General features: G+C 43.9%; 1 protein-coding gene across 1 annotated transcript in view; it reads left to right on the plus strand.

The window, feature by feature from the left end:
- Positions 1-17,471, plus strand: part of Aff3 (ALF transcription elongation factor 3) — a 474,038-nt gene that overhangs the window by 315,745 nt on the left and 140,822 nt on the right. Inside the window, exons 7-8 of the mRNA XM_051152759.1 lie at positions 2,408-2,488; positions 14,077-14,113. Of these exons, the coding sequence (XP_051008716.1) occupies positions 2,408-2,488; positions 14,077-14,113 (118 nt within the window). The remainder of the gene's footprint in view (positions 1-2,407; positions 2,489-14,076; positions 14,114-17,471) is intronic.

The following is a 17,471-nucleotide window of genomic DNA, read 5'->3' on the forward strand; positions in this document are numbered from 1 at the left end:
AGGAGCAGAGAGTGAACTACAGTACAGACCGTGATGGCAGAAGGGGCACCTGCCTCTTGTGGCTGTCGTTTGTGAGGCTGGATGGAGGGTGAGTGATGGAGATGTGGAAGGAGTGAAGGCAGGGAAACACCACGAGCCTAGCTGACACGCTAACTTTACAGCTGAGCAGACTGAGCCCTGTGCTTGCACACGGGAGCGCTAAAGAAAATGTCATGTAGGCGGTGAATGGACGGTCAGGACACAAATACCAGGAGGACACCCTTCCTACCCTTAGCGCTTTCTTAAGCCTTGTTTGCTAGCCCTGTCGTGGATGAACCATGTAATAAATCCATTTCTGAAAGTGTCACTTGGGAGAAGTTATTTGGGGGACCTGTCCTTAAGAAAATTCAATCATTTAAAGTTTACTAACGTCATATGACATGCTGATGTATAAACAGAGCGTATAGTAATTGGTGGGAAGTTAACGTGGACATGTTGGGGGTGTAGGTGCAAGTCTGATGTTTGTTATGAGTAATGAGTTTATATTGTGTTTAATCTATTTTGACCCCTAAAGATTACACAGTGTAAACTGTGAGGATAAAAAACTTACTGCAAAGAAAACTACCGAGCAACTGGGATGGCCTTAAGAATACATCAGACAGTTTATAGTGGAGAAAAAGAGAAATAGATCAACTGGGCATGGGGGCGCATGCCTGTAATCCCAGCACTTGGGAGGCAGAGAACAGTGGGTCTCTGTGAGTTCGAGGCCAGCCTGGTCTACAAAGTGAGTCCAGGACAGTTAAGGCTACACAGAGAAAAGAGAAACCCTGTCTTGAAAAAAGAAAGAAAGGAAGAAAGAAAAAAAAGGAAGAAAGGAAAGGAAAGAAGATCAAGTACATGCAATTGATGACTAACTTCCTCTGTAAAGGAATTGACACCACTTTATGCTTGCCAGTAACTTAAATGAAAGAGAAAGCTGAGAGAGCTCATGAGAAAAGGAGAGACTGTACTATGGAAGAGCCAAGTGCTAGGAAAAGCACATTAGGGGAAGTGAAGAAAACCTATTTGTGTCTTCATAGCTTTCTTACTTGGAGAGCAAAGATCTAGGTGAGCTCTTGTCACTTACCCTACAAGTGGCCCACTCACGATGAGCTAATCCTTGATTCCAGGGACAAGTCAGATGCTACCCTGAATACAAACCTGGCACTCCTACTTCCTCAGAGGAGAGGTGGGAAGAAGTAAGGACATAGGATCACTAGGTCCCTCCCTGATGAGTGCAGACTGGAGAAGGGCACTGAAAGCTTACTGCTAAACCCTCCTGCCTGTGGCACATGTGTCATGGGGGTAGATGCTGTGGGTCATTAAATCCTTACGGGACGTCTCAGAGTACACCCTCCCTTGGCTCTCATGTGAACTCTGCCCCATCTGAGGTTCCACAGGAGACTTATTCAGGGAAAGAAGACACAAGACCATCCTGTGATTTCCTCAGCCCTGAAAGAGCCTTTCTCAACACCTTGCCTACCAAAGGGCAGTGAGGATACAACCTCCTTCCACCAGAGCACATGGAGAGAGAGAAGGGCGGGGGAGGGCAGGAGAAGGAGGAGGGAAGAGAAGAAATCAACTATGGTTCATGTTTGCTCAACTATGGTTCATGTTTGCTTAGACTTGAAAATGCAGGGCAATTAAAAAGCAGGGTTCAGAGCCTGTTTTCAAACTACATTGATCCCCTTAGTCATCAAAAGTCAATGTAATCCCTTAATAAGTTATTGATGGCAGCTGTCTTCTAGGAGAAGAAATTGAAGGAAAATACTAGGCATAAATAGTACAACCCCACTCTCTCCCATAGCCCAGGGAGCAGTGTCTTTTAAAGAGCGTGTGACAGGTTACTGTACACAGAGCTCAAGTTGGGCCCCTAACACTGGCTTATGGATGTTGACATGTCTATCTTCGCTGCATATAAGTGGCTTGTTTCTTGCATTTTCCCCCATTTCCTATGAAACTGCAATGATGCGTGAAACTGCTTGGGAAATCTTTATCTTTATTAGTTTATACAGTTTATCCAGTAAAGAACACTATGATTTCATCTGTCTTAAGCATGCCTTCAGAAACATCCTGTGGATTTTGTGTAATAGTTTGAACCCCTCTCCATTATGGCACAAAAATGGGCTATCCTTCCCTTTAAAGATATTGGGCGCCGGGGTGGGTGGTGTGGGGGAGCCTGCGATTGCGTTGGGGGTCAAGAGCTGGCTACTCTAGAAAACGGTTCATAAAAATGAGTTTCAAATCTCTTTTTTTTAAAAGTCCCACCCCCCTGGCTTTAGTTACTCCTGTCCTTTTCACGCTCGCTGGAAGCTCGCGCGTGTAGTGCTCTTCGTGCTGTTGACGTTGAGGACTCTGTTTGAAAATGCTGTTCTTATTCCACCTTTAGGAGATGACCTGGCTGCCTCCTCTTTCTGCTATTCCAGCTCCTGGCAAAGTGGAACCAAGCAAGTTCCCATTCCCAAATAAGGTGAGCGTTTGCAGCGCTAGAGAGGAGCCCTGTGCTTGTGTGGATGTGGACACTTTCAGTGTTGGCCCTTCCTCATCTTCTCCCAGAAAGCATTTCTGCCAGAAGCATGTGACTCCAGTCTTCAGTAGTTTGTAAACCTATATATGCCCATGGAGGTTGGCGTCAAGCTTGCGACCTTATACTTCCATATCCTGCAAAGTGTTGCTTTATCTAAGTCTGCGGCTCTCAACCTCCCTAACGCTGCCTCCCTTTAATACAGTTCCTCATGTTGTGGTGACCCCAGCCATAAAATTATTTAGTCTCTGCTGGTGCACGCCTGTGATCCCAGCACTTGGGAGGCAGAGGCAGGCAGATCTCTGTGAGTGCGAGTCCAGAGAGCTTTCTGTGAGGATATACTCGTTATACAGAGCAAATTGCACAGCTGGGCAGGAGACTAGAGAACTCGTGGGCATCCCAGCAAGGTCTCACCGCCTTCTGGAGAGACTCACTGAAACAATTGTTCATTGTCACTAGCAAAGCGGTAAGTTCCGTCCTAAGGGTCCGTCTGGTCTTTTGCTCTCTTTCTCCCTCTCCCTCTCCCTCTCTACCTGCCTTCCCACCCTCCCCCAGCCCCACCCTGCCCCACCCCTATACCTTTTTTTATGAAAAAAACCAAACCCAGGGCCTCTCATTTGCTAGGCAAGCATTCTCTTACTGAGCCACAACCCCAGCCTCCTAAGAATTAATTCTATTTCCCTTAACAACCTATACTTGGAAGAGGCCTCCTGAGTGGCTGCGGACGGTAGCAAACTACTGGGTAGTGTGGATTTGGCTTGATTTATTTATTCCACTCGTATAGGCAGATGGATTGTGCATGATCTGTTACTACAAACACCAACGCCACAAGCACTCTTTGTGAACGTCCCTTTGTGTGCCTGTCGCTGACTGTCCCCAGGAAGGGCAGCAATTAGGATATGGAGTCACAGGAAACTACATTTACTCTTGGCTGTGTTTCAAGAACTCTTTTTATGTATCCTAGCCAATGATCAATCCCATCTATGGCTTTATCATCGTGCCTGTATGGTGGATGAAAAGTTGATATCTCGTTGTTTTAATTTGCATTTCCCCAATTACTTCTAGCTTGAGCAATGACCATTTTTCCTTTGTGGGTTGCCTAGTCACATCCATTGCCACTTCATAAAAATGATTTGTAGTGCCTTCTTTTATCTTATTCATTTGTCTAGTGTATATAATGGAGTTATTTTGTAACCTTACTTATGCACCTTTTGTCTAAAAAAGTGTTAATCTTTATCAGAGGGAAGTATTCCTCTTTCCCAACATTCTAACAATTTTAATATGTTTTTAGCTTTAAAGTTGTGGATGGTAGATGGATACTTTCATCTTCGTAGCACTTAGTGTATTATTGTAGCACTCTTAACACCCAATTTTCTCCCAGGAATTTGAAATTCCCTGTGTGTCAACATTTGAATTTATTTTAGGCCTCTTTATTCAGCTGTGTGCACACATGCATTCATATACTCACACACGCAGACACATATTTCTCAATAACTTATGTAAGCCAGGCCATCTAGGCTGGCGTAGTACACACCTGTAGTCTCAGCTGCTTGAAAGGGTGAGGCAGAAGGAGCGCCTGACCTCAGCACTTCAAAGACAAAGCTTTGACAGCATTATAAGAGTCTGTCTCAAAAACAGACAGGGGTCGGGGTGAGGAGGAAGAGAGCGAAGTCAGAGGGCTGCAGAGTTCTTCAGTTAAGAATCAGAGAACGAAGAGCTCGGGCCTCACTGACAACACGTAGTAAAGAAAGTAGCACGTGATGGGTGGGATCCCAGCCAGCACTCGGTGAAATGCTCGGGCCTCAAGCCGAACGGTTCCTGCCTCCTTAGCAAACTTCACGTGTGTGAGAAAGTCAATATAATATTAACCGGAGTTGTATTTCTGCTACGTCATATGCTGCCTGTCATCCATACATACCATAGCCGTGGCATGTATACAAACATGTCATGTGTATCAGACACGTGGTGCATTTCTATAAGGTCATGTGTGTGCATGTGTGCGTGTGTGTGTGTATATGTGTGTGTGTGCGTGTGCGTGCGTATCTTACGTCTTCTCTCAAACAGGTTTGCTGGGAATGCTGATCATTGTCTTGTGCGGTAAGAGGAGGCTGTTTCATCTCCTGCTTCCGCCTTCGCATTGCTATACACCTAGCATCTGGGGACAATGCGCATTTATTGTCTCACTGCTCTGGACAGAGCCTTGAGGTCTGGCTCTCTGACTGAGATCTGACTGAGATCGGGCTGGGCAGGGCTCTGCTCCTTAGGAAGTCTCCAAGGACAACTTCCTTTCCTCCTTTGTCGGCTTCCGGGAGCAGGAGCGGGGAGCGTCCTTGCCAAGGGCTCCTCTCACACTGACCTCTGCTTTCCTGTGTTCTCTGGCTCCCTCTAACCTCCTCCTTTGTCTTATCAAGAATCTTGAAGTGACACTGGGTTTCCCTGAATAAGGCCCTACTTCAGAGTCTTTAGCTGAATTGCATCTCTAATGGCCTTTTGCCCACGTGAGGCGGCGTGTTCTCGGAAGCAGCAGCATCTTTGAGGAGCCAGGATTCTGCCTCTTACAAAGACGATTGTTAGTGTCTCCAGGATGCTGCGTCCAGTGTGGTGCTAGGGTTAAGCCCGCAGCCTGGCACATAGAGGTAGGTCCTCCCCACGGGCTGTGCTGGCTGCCAGTCTTAGCTCCTCTCAGTGACAGCCGGACAATGCAGCTGACTGATTAGACTATTAGCGTTTGGATTATTGAGCTAGAACTGTTTATGGAATTTGAGAGGCAAAAATCTTCAAAATGACTAGTAAATAATGGAATTAGGACCTTATTAAGATTAAGGGTGCCATTTGCTCTCACAAAAGGAAAAGTCAATTTTACTGCACATTCTGAGTTTCTAGTGTCACTAATTTAATTAGCTAAACACTTCTGAGAATTTCTTCGTTTTGTCTGAGTAATAAAAGATATATACCAACGCCGAGTGAGCTGATAATGAACTTGGCTCTTGTCTCTGTCCTCTGAGGACTTGATTTGGAGTCACAGTTCCCTAGACAAACACTGCCCAGCGTTTCTGCCTCATTCTTCAAATCTCGAAAGTAATTGGATTTGGTAAAGAAAACAATGCATGACTCCAGTAAATTGGCTGCCGTTCGTTACCAGCATTTCAGCCAAGAGAGAAGAAAATGGATTCGCTCTCCCCCTCTCCCCCTTAATTTTGCAGCAGTCTCGTAAGTCGGAATGCAAATACAGAACTGAGAAGCGCAGTGCATGTTCCGTTCTGGGCAGGGATGCACACCTGCACCGAGGGCCGCCTACGGGCAGTTTGTGCGGTCAGGAACAGTGAGTCTGGAGGGTCAGCCCTCATCTGGAGCCGTTCTTGCTGAGTGCTTTCCAAAACCTCATACAGAATCCTAGCATCATTTCAGAAATGAGACTTGACTGCCTTTTTCTTAATTCTCCAGGGAGGAGGAGACCTAGCAAGTGTGAAGGGAGGTGCCTGCGATTGGAAAGTGTATCACACATCTCCTCCGGGTTGCTGGCTTGCCTCACAACTCCAAATGAATATTTGCACTAAAGCTTCATGATTCACATTACCTCACAGAGAAACATTTAAATTAACCATAAATTATATTTTGCCAACCCGAGCCTTATAGATGCAGAATGAAACAAACAGAATGCTTGGGGCCAGCAAAGATGCCTCAGCAGGCAAAGGGACTTGCTGCCAAGACTAAGGGCCTGGGTTCTGTCCCCATGACTCACACTGTAAAAGAAGAGAACGGATTCGTGAAAGTTATCCTCTGACCTTAGCACATGTACCCCGGCAATATGCCCAAACACACACACATGTGCACGCACGCACGCGCACACATTAATCATTTTTAATTAATTTATGTATATATTTATATTATTATACATATATATATAATAGATTACCTATAGCAAGAAGAACCATGACACAATCAGGAATTATATAAATGTTACATTCTTAGTGTTTTGGCTGTTTGCATTTGACAGCCTTGAAGAAGACATCTTTCCTATCTTGGTATGTCTAAAATTCTGAATGTAAATCAACCTCCATCACATATTGTCCTTATCAACTTATAAAACCTATCCAGACCTAAAAACATCTTAACACCTAAACAACTAAACTTCATTGTAAAACTAAGCTACCTCATCTTCAAGTCCATCAGAGACTTGAAAAGGAATAAACTTGGTTACCTGAGTATCAGAAATGCAGGTTAGTAGCTTTTCACATGAGAAGATGACAGAGACAGCTTGCTAGCTGAACAGTCACCCAAAACTCTCCATAATGTTGGAACATCTTCAGCCTTCTGGCCCAATATATCTGATAGACATATTTGTGAGGCAGGAACTACTAAGGAATTGTTTACCCTGTCTTGGCAGAGTTTGGCCGTCGACTCTGCCTGCATCCAAGCTTGCCCTTTTTTAGGCAGAATTCTGTCTCTGGTAGAAATGAGGACATTTTGCTCTGTAGCTTGTTTGCCATATTTGAAGCCATCTCCGTAAGGAGGTTCTTTGATGCTCATCATCCTCTTTGAGATTAGCCAGGAGCTAACCTGTCTCATTGTCAGTGCGTCTTTAAAATAATAAAACCATTTTTAAATGCCGTATTCTGTATATCTCTGAGGTTTTTGAGGACCTTACCTAACTATCCTACCTCATCCTTCTCTGGAATCATACCTATCTGCCATGCCTAAGATGTATATTCCTGTGTTAAAAGTAGACTTGCAATTGACATGGCCATGATTTGATCAACTAACAATTAACTTGTATAACTTCTTTATCCTAAACAGTTTGCAGTAGCACTTTCAAAGCGTTAGAAGTAAACCTTGCATTATAACTGAGTTATATGGGCACAATGCCTCATATTAAAGTGGAAATATATATACATATATATAAAATGTGTGAAGAATGATCTTACATTTGAGTTCTATACCGCTGTATCTAGAATTAAACTTATTTTGCATCTATATACAAAATTCTATACCAGTGAATTAGAAATACCCTTGTGAGTGACAATTGAGGCATTAAGTTGGGGAGTAGATTCACTAATCTACTTTTTTGTTCTATCTTCCCTATGTATTTCTATATCCTCCTTCTTTCTTTTTAACCCCTATCTCCAAACCTAAGAACTTAAGATAAAGGAAAAGAAAGACATTGCTGAGTCTAACCTTGTTTTTTTCTCTAAATAAGACCTATAATAACTTGTAACCCAACTCCCATTAATAATAACCCTTTATAGCGCAAGGAAGCAACCAAAAACCTACCAACCTCTCTTAAAGTAAAGGGGGCGTTGTTCTCTTAAGTTTTCTTCCAGCTGACTTGGGATGAATAATACCTTTGTAGGGGTGCAAACAAAATTGAGGAAACTGTTAAACAAGCTAGGAATGGCATTTGTGGTACAGTTTCTAAATGTTGAGAAATTCCAGGCTTAATTAGAGTCCTGTGTGGGGCAGTCTGAAATAATTAATAATTTTTAAGAAAATTAAAATGACTGCTGAAATTGGGCAGTTTTGTTTCAGGTGGTAAGTAGCTTCAGGGGCCATTCCTGAAATTTTAAGAAAACAATGTTTCTAGCTTTTGGTAATTCTGGTGATGACCGGATAGACACTCAAGGGGAAAGGTGAGGGTAGTCAGCTTCAAGCAGTTCAGCAAAGCCGTTATTCTTTCTTTCTTTCTTTCTTTCTTTCTTTTATTTTTAGATTTATTTATTTATTATTATGTATACAGTGCTCTGCTTGCATGTACTCCTGCAAGCCAGAGGAGGGCACCATATCACATTACAGATGGTTATGGGCCACCATGTGGTTGCTGGGAATTGAACTCAGGACCTTTGGAAGAGCAGGCGGCGCTCTTAACCACTGACCCATCTCTCCAGCCCCAAAGCTGTTATTTCTAAGGAGTGCCCTCGCCAAGGGCTGGAGAGATGGCACAGCACTGAGGAGCACCTGCTGCTCTTGTAGACATAGGATGACGCCCCACACCAGACAGCTCACTGCTCCAGGGCATCCAACCCCCTCCTCAGCTCTGCATTGCCACCTGCGCTTACAGACACAAACCCACACACAGAGACACTTCACTTTTAAAATGGTGAAAACAAAATGTTTTAAAAAAGAAACGCCCTCACCACTGTTAGTACTACCTTCTTCTAGAACTGTAGCTGCAGGACCTCGTGTTTCGTCGCTCCACAGGTCATTTTAGGAGGCCCGAGATTGGCTTTTGTTGTCCAGGCGTTGGCATCTTACAGATGAGCACCATAGCTTCTGCTGTGGTACTTGGATTGGCTCCTTTCTCAGCACTGTGACTGCAACCCCCAAAACAGGTTCAGGGAGAGGAGGCTCGTTTAGGCTCACAGCTTCTGAGGGTGCAGTCCCCAGAGGGAAGGAAGGCCCTGGCAAGCAGAGCAGTTCAAAGCATAGTGACTAGGAAGCAGAGGAAAAGAGCACACAAGGCGAGACAGAGTCCACGGGGCAAACCCAGCGACCCACTTCCTCCAACTAGGCCCTACCTCGTACCACTTGCCGTTCCCCAATAGTTCTACCACGTTGTTCATCTATCAAGGATCTAAGCCCTCCAGAAGTCAGAGGCCCCTGATCTGAGTGCCCCTGGAAGTGCCTCAAAGATACAGGCAACAGTCAATTTTACTAACCTCTTAGGTGCGTCTCAGCCCAGGCAAGTTGATAATTAAGACTGCCCATGAACAGTGGTACATGAGATGAGGTGGCCATGTTTGATTTGGATAGCGTGGTACATTTTTTTGAAATGTGGTATTTATTACAGCAATTCATTAAAGGGCTCTCTTAGATACCAGTGTGCCTAGTTACTTACCTCTTGACTCACACTTTTTTTAAAAAAAAATTAAGTTAAATACCACATTTAAGGGATTTGGGGATTTCAAGATTCCCAAGATGCCAAGTAATGGTTTAGGTGTTGGAACTTCAAAACTAGTCCCAAGCTGTAGCCATTCTTTAGAGTTCCAAGGGTGGCTTCTCCACTCTATGCATGACTGTCAGGATAACACACTGAAGGTGTAGCCCTGACAAGCTAGAAACAACACATAAACTTGGAAGGTGTCCTGATATGAAAGCAATCTGTTTCTTCCAGGTCTCTGAACTCTCTTTTATTAATTATTATGGAGCCATGCTTGGATTACAATAGTCATAAAAGTAAGATTTTTTTTTTAAGGACTTACACTTTAAAAAAAAAATACGGGCCTTCATACTTCAATATGGTTTTCTTTTTTAAATCTCGTGCATGAAAATAAAACAAAGAAACAAGTGGGACCCCTGAGAGTTGAAAGCTCTCAGAGAGCATGTCACCCTTGAGTTACAGAAACTGGAAACCAGCGAGACGCGTGTCCTAAGAGGGAGTTAGGATGGAGCACGTACACTGAAGCCTCACGTAGCCTCTTGCCATCACGTTCAGCGAGAATCATTTGTGTGCACCCTTCCTTCACTCTTCACTTGCTGGACTCTCTGGTACAGCCCTTACGTAGCATGACAGAGAAAGGTCGAGGAAGAGGAAATGACAACACACAGCAAGGCCTGGCCTCCCCAGGCCTAATGCCAAGGGGAAGACACCCTTTGAGGTAGAAGCTACAAGCTCGTTGGTGTCTGCATAGCTGGCGTAGACACAAAAATGGAAAGGACTTTAGCTTCTGGGCCCTGTGGAGACAAGGGTTATGTCCCTCTGCTGCGACCCAGCCTGGCACTGGCTTCCTGAAAAAGGAACAATCTGCACATTGTAGAAGCCTCTGGGATTTTACAGTTAGCTGGACAGGGAAGGGTGGCAGGTCCTATATCAGGGACAAGACAGTGCCTTTTGTCTTCTTAAAGAAGCTAAGGCCTCCAAGAGCCAACTAATATTGCATGTGGGACCAGCTATCATTGAGAGAGATGATGACAGCCAGGGAGACGGCTCTAGGTAGACGTGCTTACTATGCAAGTCTGATGGCCTGTGCCTAAACCTCCAGACCCCACAAGAAAAGCCGGATCAGTATCAGGCGTCTATAACCCCAACACTCCTACAACGAGATAGGAAGTGGAGACAAGGCTAGTCAGCTGGGAGCTCTTAGGCCAGCCAGAGTGTACATGTGTGTAGTGCAAAGGTACGAACGAGAGAAACTGCCAGAAACAAAGGTGAGGACAGACTCCCAGAAATTGTGACCTGACCTATACATGTGTGTGTGCACATACACACACACACTCACACACACACACAGAGAGAGAGAGAGAGAGAGAGAGAGAGAGAGAGAGAGAGAGAGAGAGAGAGAGAGAGAGAGAAAATAAAATTAAAGAGAATGGCAGTCTGGGAATAACAGAGTTTAATGAGTTAGTAATTTTGAGCTAACATCTGGTGGTCCGTGTACCACCCAGAAGACATCATTGCAACAAGAACACATCTTTTCAACAGAAGACTTCTGCAGTGATTTTTTTTTTTAATCATATTCTGCTTTGCTTGCTCTCCCTGCACAAGATGAAATAATAAGCCATTAATCAGGTTTTTCACCTAAATCTTGGTCTTCTAGGATATAGGAATGATGATTCGGGGCCCTCGTTCTCTGCGTAAGAGGAGTGGGTACCAGTAGACAGTACACGAGCTGTGGGCTGTGGCAGCGAGCAGACACTGTGTCCCCATCAGTGGCAGACGATCGGAAAAGGCCTCCCGCACTGCGTTTGGAAGCAGAGCGTGGTGCCGGGACCCATGCCAGTTGTCATCCTTGTCCACTGAAGGGGGTTCTCCCCGCCCAGAGCCACAGCCTACCCAGCACACGGAAGCTGAGTGACTGAGGTTCCAGATGCTTCCTACAACTTAAAGCTAAAACAAACGCGTGCCCATATATAAACTCTAAAGTAATTGGAGAGGTTCATCAACCTGTCTGGAGTCTAACTGTGCGTCCACAAATAAAGATCTCTTTGTTACAGAATCTAGCCGAAGCAGGCCAAAGTCAGTTTGCAGAGGTGGATCTCAGCCCCTCGCTTTGAGAGCAGTCTATTTATTTCATCTTCACACAACAGTTTGCCAGAAACCGAAGTTTCAGAGTCAGGGCCTGAATGTGTTCCTCATCTGAAGACAAATAGCTCAGTACTAGTGAGAAAGGCTCCGCAGACTTAGGCTCCCCAGCTCCTGCCCAACAGGCTGGCTCATTTCATGCTATTCCATACGGGTTCCTTTGTAAAATAGACATTATTACATGGGCTTTGAATATCACCGGCCTTATTAAATAACTCCCCTTTCCCCATAGCAACTGCACTGCTAGAGCAAAATCCTGCTGAAACACATCAATTCATATAATAGTAGTTAATTTCATTATACTCGATTTTTATTCCACATATCAAAATTATATAGGAGTTTTAGATTTTTATGTACCTCACACATTTTATTTACATTCTTACCATCTCGGTTCGTCCTCCTATAACTCACTCTTATATTTTATGTTAAGAAAAAACAATTTTGGAAAGAAGGAAAATTTAAGCTCTCAAGACGGAAGTTCACATTTCATTTTAATACAAATAAAGTCAGATTCAATCTATATTTACCAGAGTAGTAATTAAATCTAATATACATAGTAATACTGGATTCATGCCCTTTCAGGTAAATGATTATGCATAATAATCGTAGTGTCCATCACAGTGAAATGACCACCAGTGCTCAGTAGAGTGTGTCCAGTCAAGGTGAGGCTGCCTGCCTCATCTGTGGATGTATTAGAAGTAGGGCGCATTCATAACAAATTAGTTATGTTCAAAGACATCAATGTAATGTATCCATGACTAAACCTGGGAGCTAAAATCATAAATCTCGTAGAAGAAAACACAAGGTTAAACCTCTGTAACCTTGGGTGAGGTGACCGATTCTGAGATGCAACCCCCCAAAGTATGAGCAACAGAAGAAAATTAAATAAATATAATAAAAATGTGAGGAGTTTAGAGCATCAGAGAACATTATCACTAACAGGAAAAAGACTAGAAGGTGAGAGGAATTATAGGCAGGCTGTATATCTGACAAGGGTATAGAATCAACTATGTGAGGAACTTCTTAAGTCAGTAACAAAAAGGAGAACAACTACAATAAAATGACTAATTACTTGAATGGGTATTTCTTCAAAAATCAAAATAGCCATCCACTATGTAGAGAAATGCTTAACATCGTTAGTTGTTGGACAAACGCACATAGAAAGCACAGTGAGATACCACTTGGCTCACACAGGGATGGCTTCAAAAATACCCATTGAAAATAACAAGTCCCGGCAAGGAAGTGGTTCTGCCTCAGGAAGGAGTTTAAAATGCTTCTCAAAAAGTTCACTGTAGAGTTTTACATTAGACCCCAAATGCTACCTCTAGGTGTGTACAGGAAAAGGTTTAAAGCAGGAGCTTTGCAAGTTTCAGTATGCACATGTCAATAGCGGTGTGGCTCACAAAATCGGCACCACACACACCTGTCAGCAGGGGAATGCATACGATATCATTTTATACATCCATAAGAATAAATGGTAGCACATACTTACAGCGCTAGCACTCAAAAGCCTGAATCAGGAGAATTGCAAGTTCCAGGCCAGCAAAGACTGTACAGTGAGACCTTGCTAAAGAAAGAGGAGAAGAGGGGGCTGGAGAGATGGCGCAGAGGTTAAGAGCACTGGTTGCTGCTCTTCCAGAGTCCCGAGTTCAATCCCAAGCAACCACATGGTGACTCATAACCATCTATAATGAGATTTGGTGCCCTCTTCTGGCCTGCAGGCAAAACACTGTGTACATAATAAATAAATATTTAAAAAAGAGAGAAGAGAAGAAAGGGAGGTGGGGGAGGGGCAGAGAACGGGAAGAGATGGGTGCTGATACCATCCAGCAAGAATGATCTCATTACACAGCGTTCTAATCAAAGAAGCTGGACTCAAAAGGTCACGTGTTGCGTGGTTCTGTGAGTATGCGATATGCAAAATAGAAAAGTCTGAAAACACAGATGGAAATTGATGGCTACTAGAGACTATGGGGACAGGGGAGAGGCACTTGGGGAGACTGCTAAAAACGGTAGGGAGTTTACGTTTGTGTAACGGAAATATGCTGTGCCCAGGTGAAAGTACTGCAAGCCGCTGAACTTTCTGTTTCCGATGTTTGTCTTGTGTAGTGTGAATTATCACCTCAGTGAAACATAGGGGGAAAATGCAATGATTAAAAACAACTGTCATTGCCAACTGTGTTCCTAGAATGTTTTGTTTTGCTTTGTTTTGTTGAGACAGGGTTTCTCTGTGGTAGCCTTGGCTGTGTCCTGGACTCACTTTGTAGACCAGGCTAGCCTTGAACTCACAGAGATCCGCCTGCCTCTGCTTCCCCGGGTGCTGGGATTACAGGCGTGCGCCACTGCTCCTGGCTTCCCAGAACGTTTAAACAAGCACATTCATCTAAGTGTGTCTCATGCCCGTGGTTGCTGGAGTTCCAAGCGGAGGCTTGGTTCTGCATAATGAGTAGTGCATCGTGTGCTTTGCTTTGGAAGATAAAAATTAATTGATATTTCTTTTTTTTTTTTTTTTTTTCAGGACTCTCAACTTGTATCCTCTGGACACAATAATCCAAGTAAGAATGTCTTGCTAATAAGCTTTCCGAGATGGGGAGGGAAAAATAAACAGTAGGCCTCAAAGAAGGCACCGGAAACAACCGAGTGAGAAAGAGGGCCTCTTGGTCAGGCACTGCCCAAATGTGCAGTGGGATTCTTGATGACCCGGCATGTGGATGTCTCAGGGAGGGGAGGCCAACTCACGGAGTAGTGAGTTTCTAAGGGAGCCTGGGAGGAAAGAGCTTCGTGCTCTACTGGTCCCTGGTACATGTGAAAGGAACAAACTAAAAGGCCAAGTAACAAGGGGCCTAAGTTACAAGAAAGTGAATACACAAGGAAATCCAATCAGAAGCTTCACAGTCAGTGACCTTAGGCCCTATGAAGGAAACGCTCCCTTGCTAAATGGACGCTGCCTTCTTCCAGAAATGGGCAGACGAGACTGGACAGAACGTAGTCTCCTGATTGAATCAGGGGCTAATGAGGCTCAGGCACTCTGCCATCAAAGAGAGAGCACTCTGTGGAGAAGAGTTTTAATTCTCTTCTTGGCCCTACAAATTGGTATTAATGTTGTCTGGGACATTAAAAATGCATAAGCCGTCCTGTTTGTGTCCTAAAAGGCAAACTCGTAAAGACTAGGCTGTGTTGGTTTCAACAGCAGCCAGTAGGGCTGGGAAACAGCCTTTGCTACTCGGCAAAAGTTCGTTTGGAAAATGAAAGTCTCTCTGAGCTGCTAGGTGTGTCTGTGGAGCGGACACTGGATGTCTGCGAGGCAGGAGAGTGTGGGAGAAAAGATGTCCATACACTGTACTAGGAAATGCCATAAAATCCATGCACCGATTTAAAAATACAAGTCAGGTGGAGGAATAAGGCACTGTGACACGTGGTGTCACTGTCCCCCCCCCCCATCTGTGTGACTTTCTGGGGGCACAGATGCCAGTGAGGATTCTTTGTAAGACTTCCTCTGTGACGAGATACTCAATTTTTAATGAGCTTCTATTTTATAATATTAAGTTACTAAATATATCCATGTATATTCACATTTGAAAACGCATGGGTATGTCTGCGTGTTCTGAGTTAAGAGAAGGCATGTGCGGGTGGCGGAGTGATCTCTTCTCCCATTTGGAACCTCACTCAGTGACTATGACGCTGTAGACACGGGAAGAGCGCAGCAGCAGCTGCCCAAGCTCAGGAAAGGATGGCATCTGGTGAAAAACAGCCTGAGCAGCAAAGTTATACCCCACACAGAAAAAGAATCAGCAAAGAGTGTGCGTTGGTGTGGGCAAAGCACACTTGGGAGCCCCTGGGCAGGCTCTGGGTCGCCGTGGAAACCCAGCAGAACAGACCCAGACTATCTGATGGGCAGCTGGGCTGCTGCATACCCGTCCCCCTGAGTTCCCCATCCCAGCCAGTGTACACTAGAACTTTCCATTTCATTTTTCTTTTGAAAGCTTCAGAAAAACCAAAACCACAGTAATATTTGCTTAAAAGATGAAAAATGGACTAGATCACCTAGAGAAACAGAGTGGGCTCTAAAATGATGCCGGATGTGAAAAATGGGCTTAATTCAGGGATGAGAAAGGGGACAAGTTTTCTCAGCAAGATGACTAACCAAAAATTCTGCACCCTGAAAGTAAAGGATCTCATACTTTCGTAAGGTACAAAAAGAGGAATTGGGCTTGCAGCTTACCTGGAGGTTCCCTGTTCCTCATGAAGGTCCAGCCAACACACCTTGTCCTTTGTCTTTTCCCCACAAAGATTAAAAACTAAAGATTTCCCCATAAAGATTAAAAATTCTCCAAAATTACAAAACATTCTATGTAAAGGAAAAAAAGAGGCTGTACATAAAACCAGTAAAAACAGAATTACAAAGTCTAGAGTTAACTCACAGAAGTAGAAAACTTTGGGAAATGTTGGTAAAGAGCACAAAAAAAAAATGAAGAAATGTTAAGTAACATTTCTATAAGTTAAAATATAAATTAAACATTGAGCAGGTTTGATATCACATTGAAAATTGTTGAGCAAAAAACTAATGAATTAGAAAACTGAACTTGGCGCTGGAGAGATGGCTCGGTGGTTAAGAGCTTGGCTCCTGTTCCAGAGCTCAATTCTCAGCAACCACATGGTGGCTCACAACATCTGTAATGAGATCTAATGTCCTCTTCTGTCATGCACTCATATACATAGTAAATAAATATTTTTTTTAAAAAAACTAAACTTAAGAAATGAGGAAGAATGTGGCATAGGAAACTAAAAGCAGAAATTAGAACGTGGAAAAAGGCAGCACAGGAACAAAGCAGGAAAATACCTACACCTGCCTTGGAATTCCCCACACAGGCGGGAGGCCTGGTGGGAGGCCAGGGCATCTGAGAAGTATCCACAAGGAATGCTGTCCCAAAGGCGCACGACCCCTGAGAAACACTGACAGGATAAAGAGAAAGAAGCCCACATGTGTACTTTTCTGCAAGACATGGGGAGGGCCAAGCTAGAAATACAGAAACGCTCCAAAATCAGCAGGCAGCGGGAGGATAGCTGCAGTTAGCAGAGGGCACATAGCATTCCTTCAGAGAGATGGTCTCGCAGTTAAGGGTGGGGCACCACTCTTGGAGAGGATCAGGGTTCGATCTCACCTCACAACTCCAGGTAATCCCAGATCCAGGAAGGCTGGTACCCTCCTCCGGCTTCCTTGTGTGGCTGAACACAGATATTTATTAAATATGTTATTTTTAAAAACTAGGTAATTGAAGGCATGAAATTAATGTTATTGTAGTATATGTTTATATTTTATCTAATTTTAGAAATTATTTATTCTATGTAAAAATTTCACATACATTACCTGAGTGGTCCCACAACCATTTATGTAAAAAATGGCTCAAGCCATTTTAAAAGTAAAATCACTTTACACATGGCAGAGGTGGTTACTTTTCACCAGTAATTCCACCAAACACAGGGAGGAATGATTTTGAGCCCTCTTGTAGGGAGCCCAGCAGGAAGGGCAGCCGTTCTCTACTCACTCAGGCCAGCGCAGCCAAGATGCCAGCACCTCACAAGAACTGTAGAAGAAAGAAAACTTGGAAACCAATTTCCTCAATGGTCCCAGTGCACAAGCACCCTACTATGTTTACTAACTAAACTTAGCAAAGCATTAAATATGTCCCAAAGTGTTATAATTAAGGAACCCTGTTCCAGTAGTCAAAATCAGATTCTGCTCCGATACAGCGTAATTCGTTATAGTAATTATGAAAAGAGAAAATATAATCCAAGAAAGTGAAAAATACTAGATAAAATTCAGTGTACGTAATTCAGGGGGAAAAAAAAGTCTAAGCAAGTCCAGAGTAGAAGACACGCTCAGCTCTGTGAGCCCCTTTCAGCCCAGGAAGA

This window comes from Acomys russatus, chromosome 11 (assembly GCF_903995435.1).
Source record: "Acomys russatus chromosome 11, mAcoRus1.1, whole genome shotgun sequence".
NCBI lineage: Eukaryota > Metazoa > Chordata > Mammalia > Rodentia > Muridae > Acomys > Acomys russatus.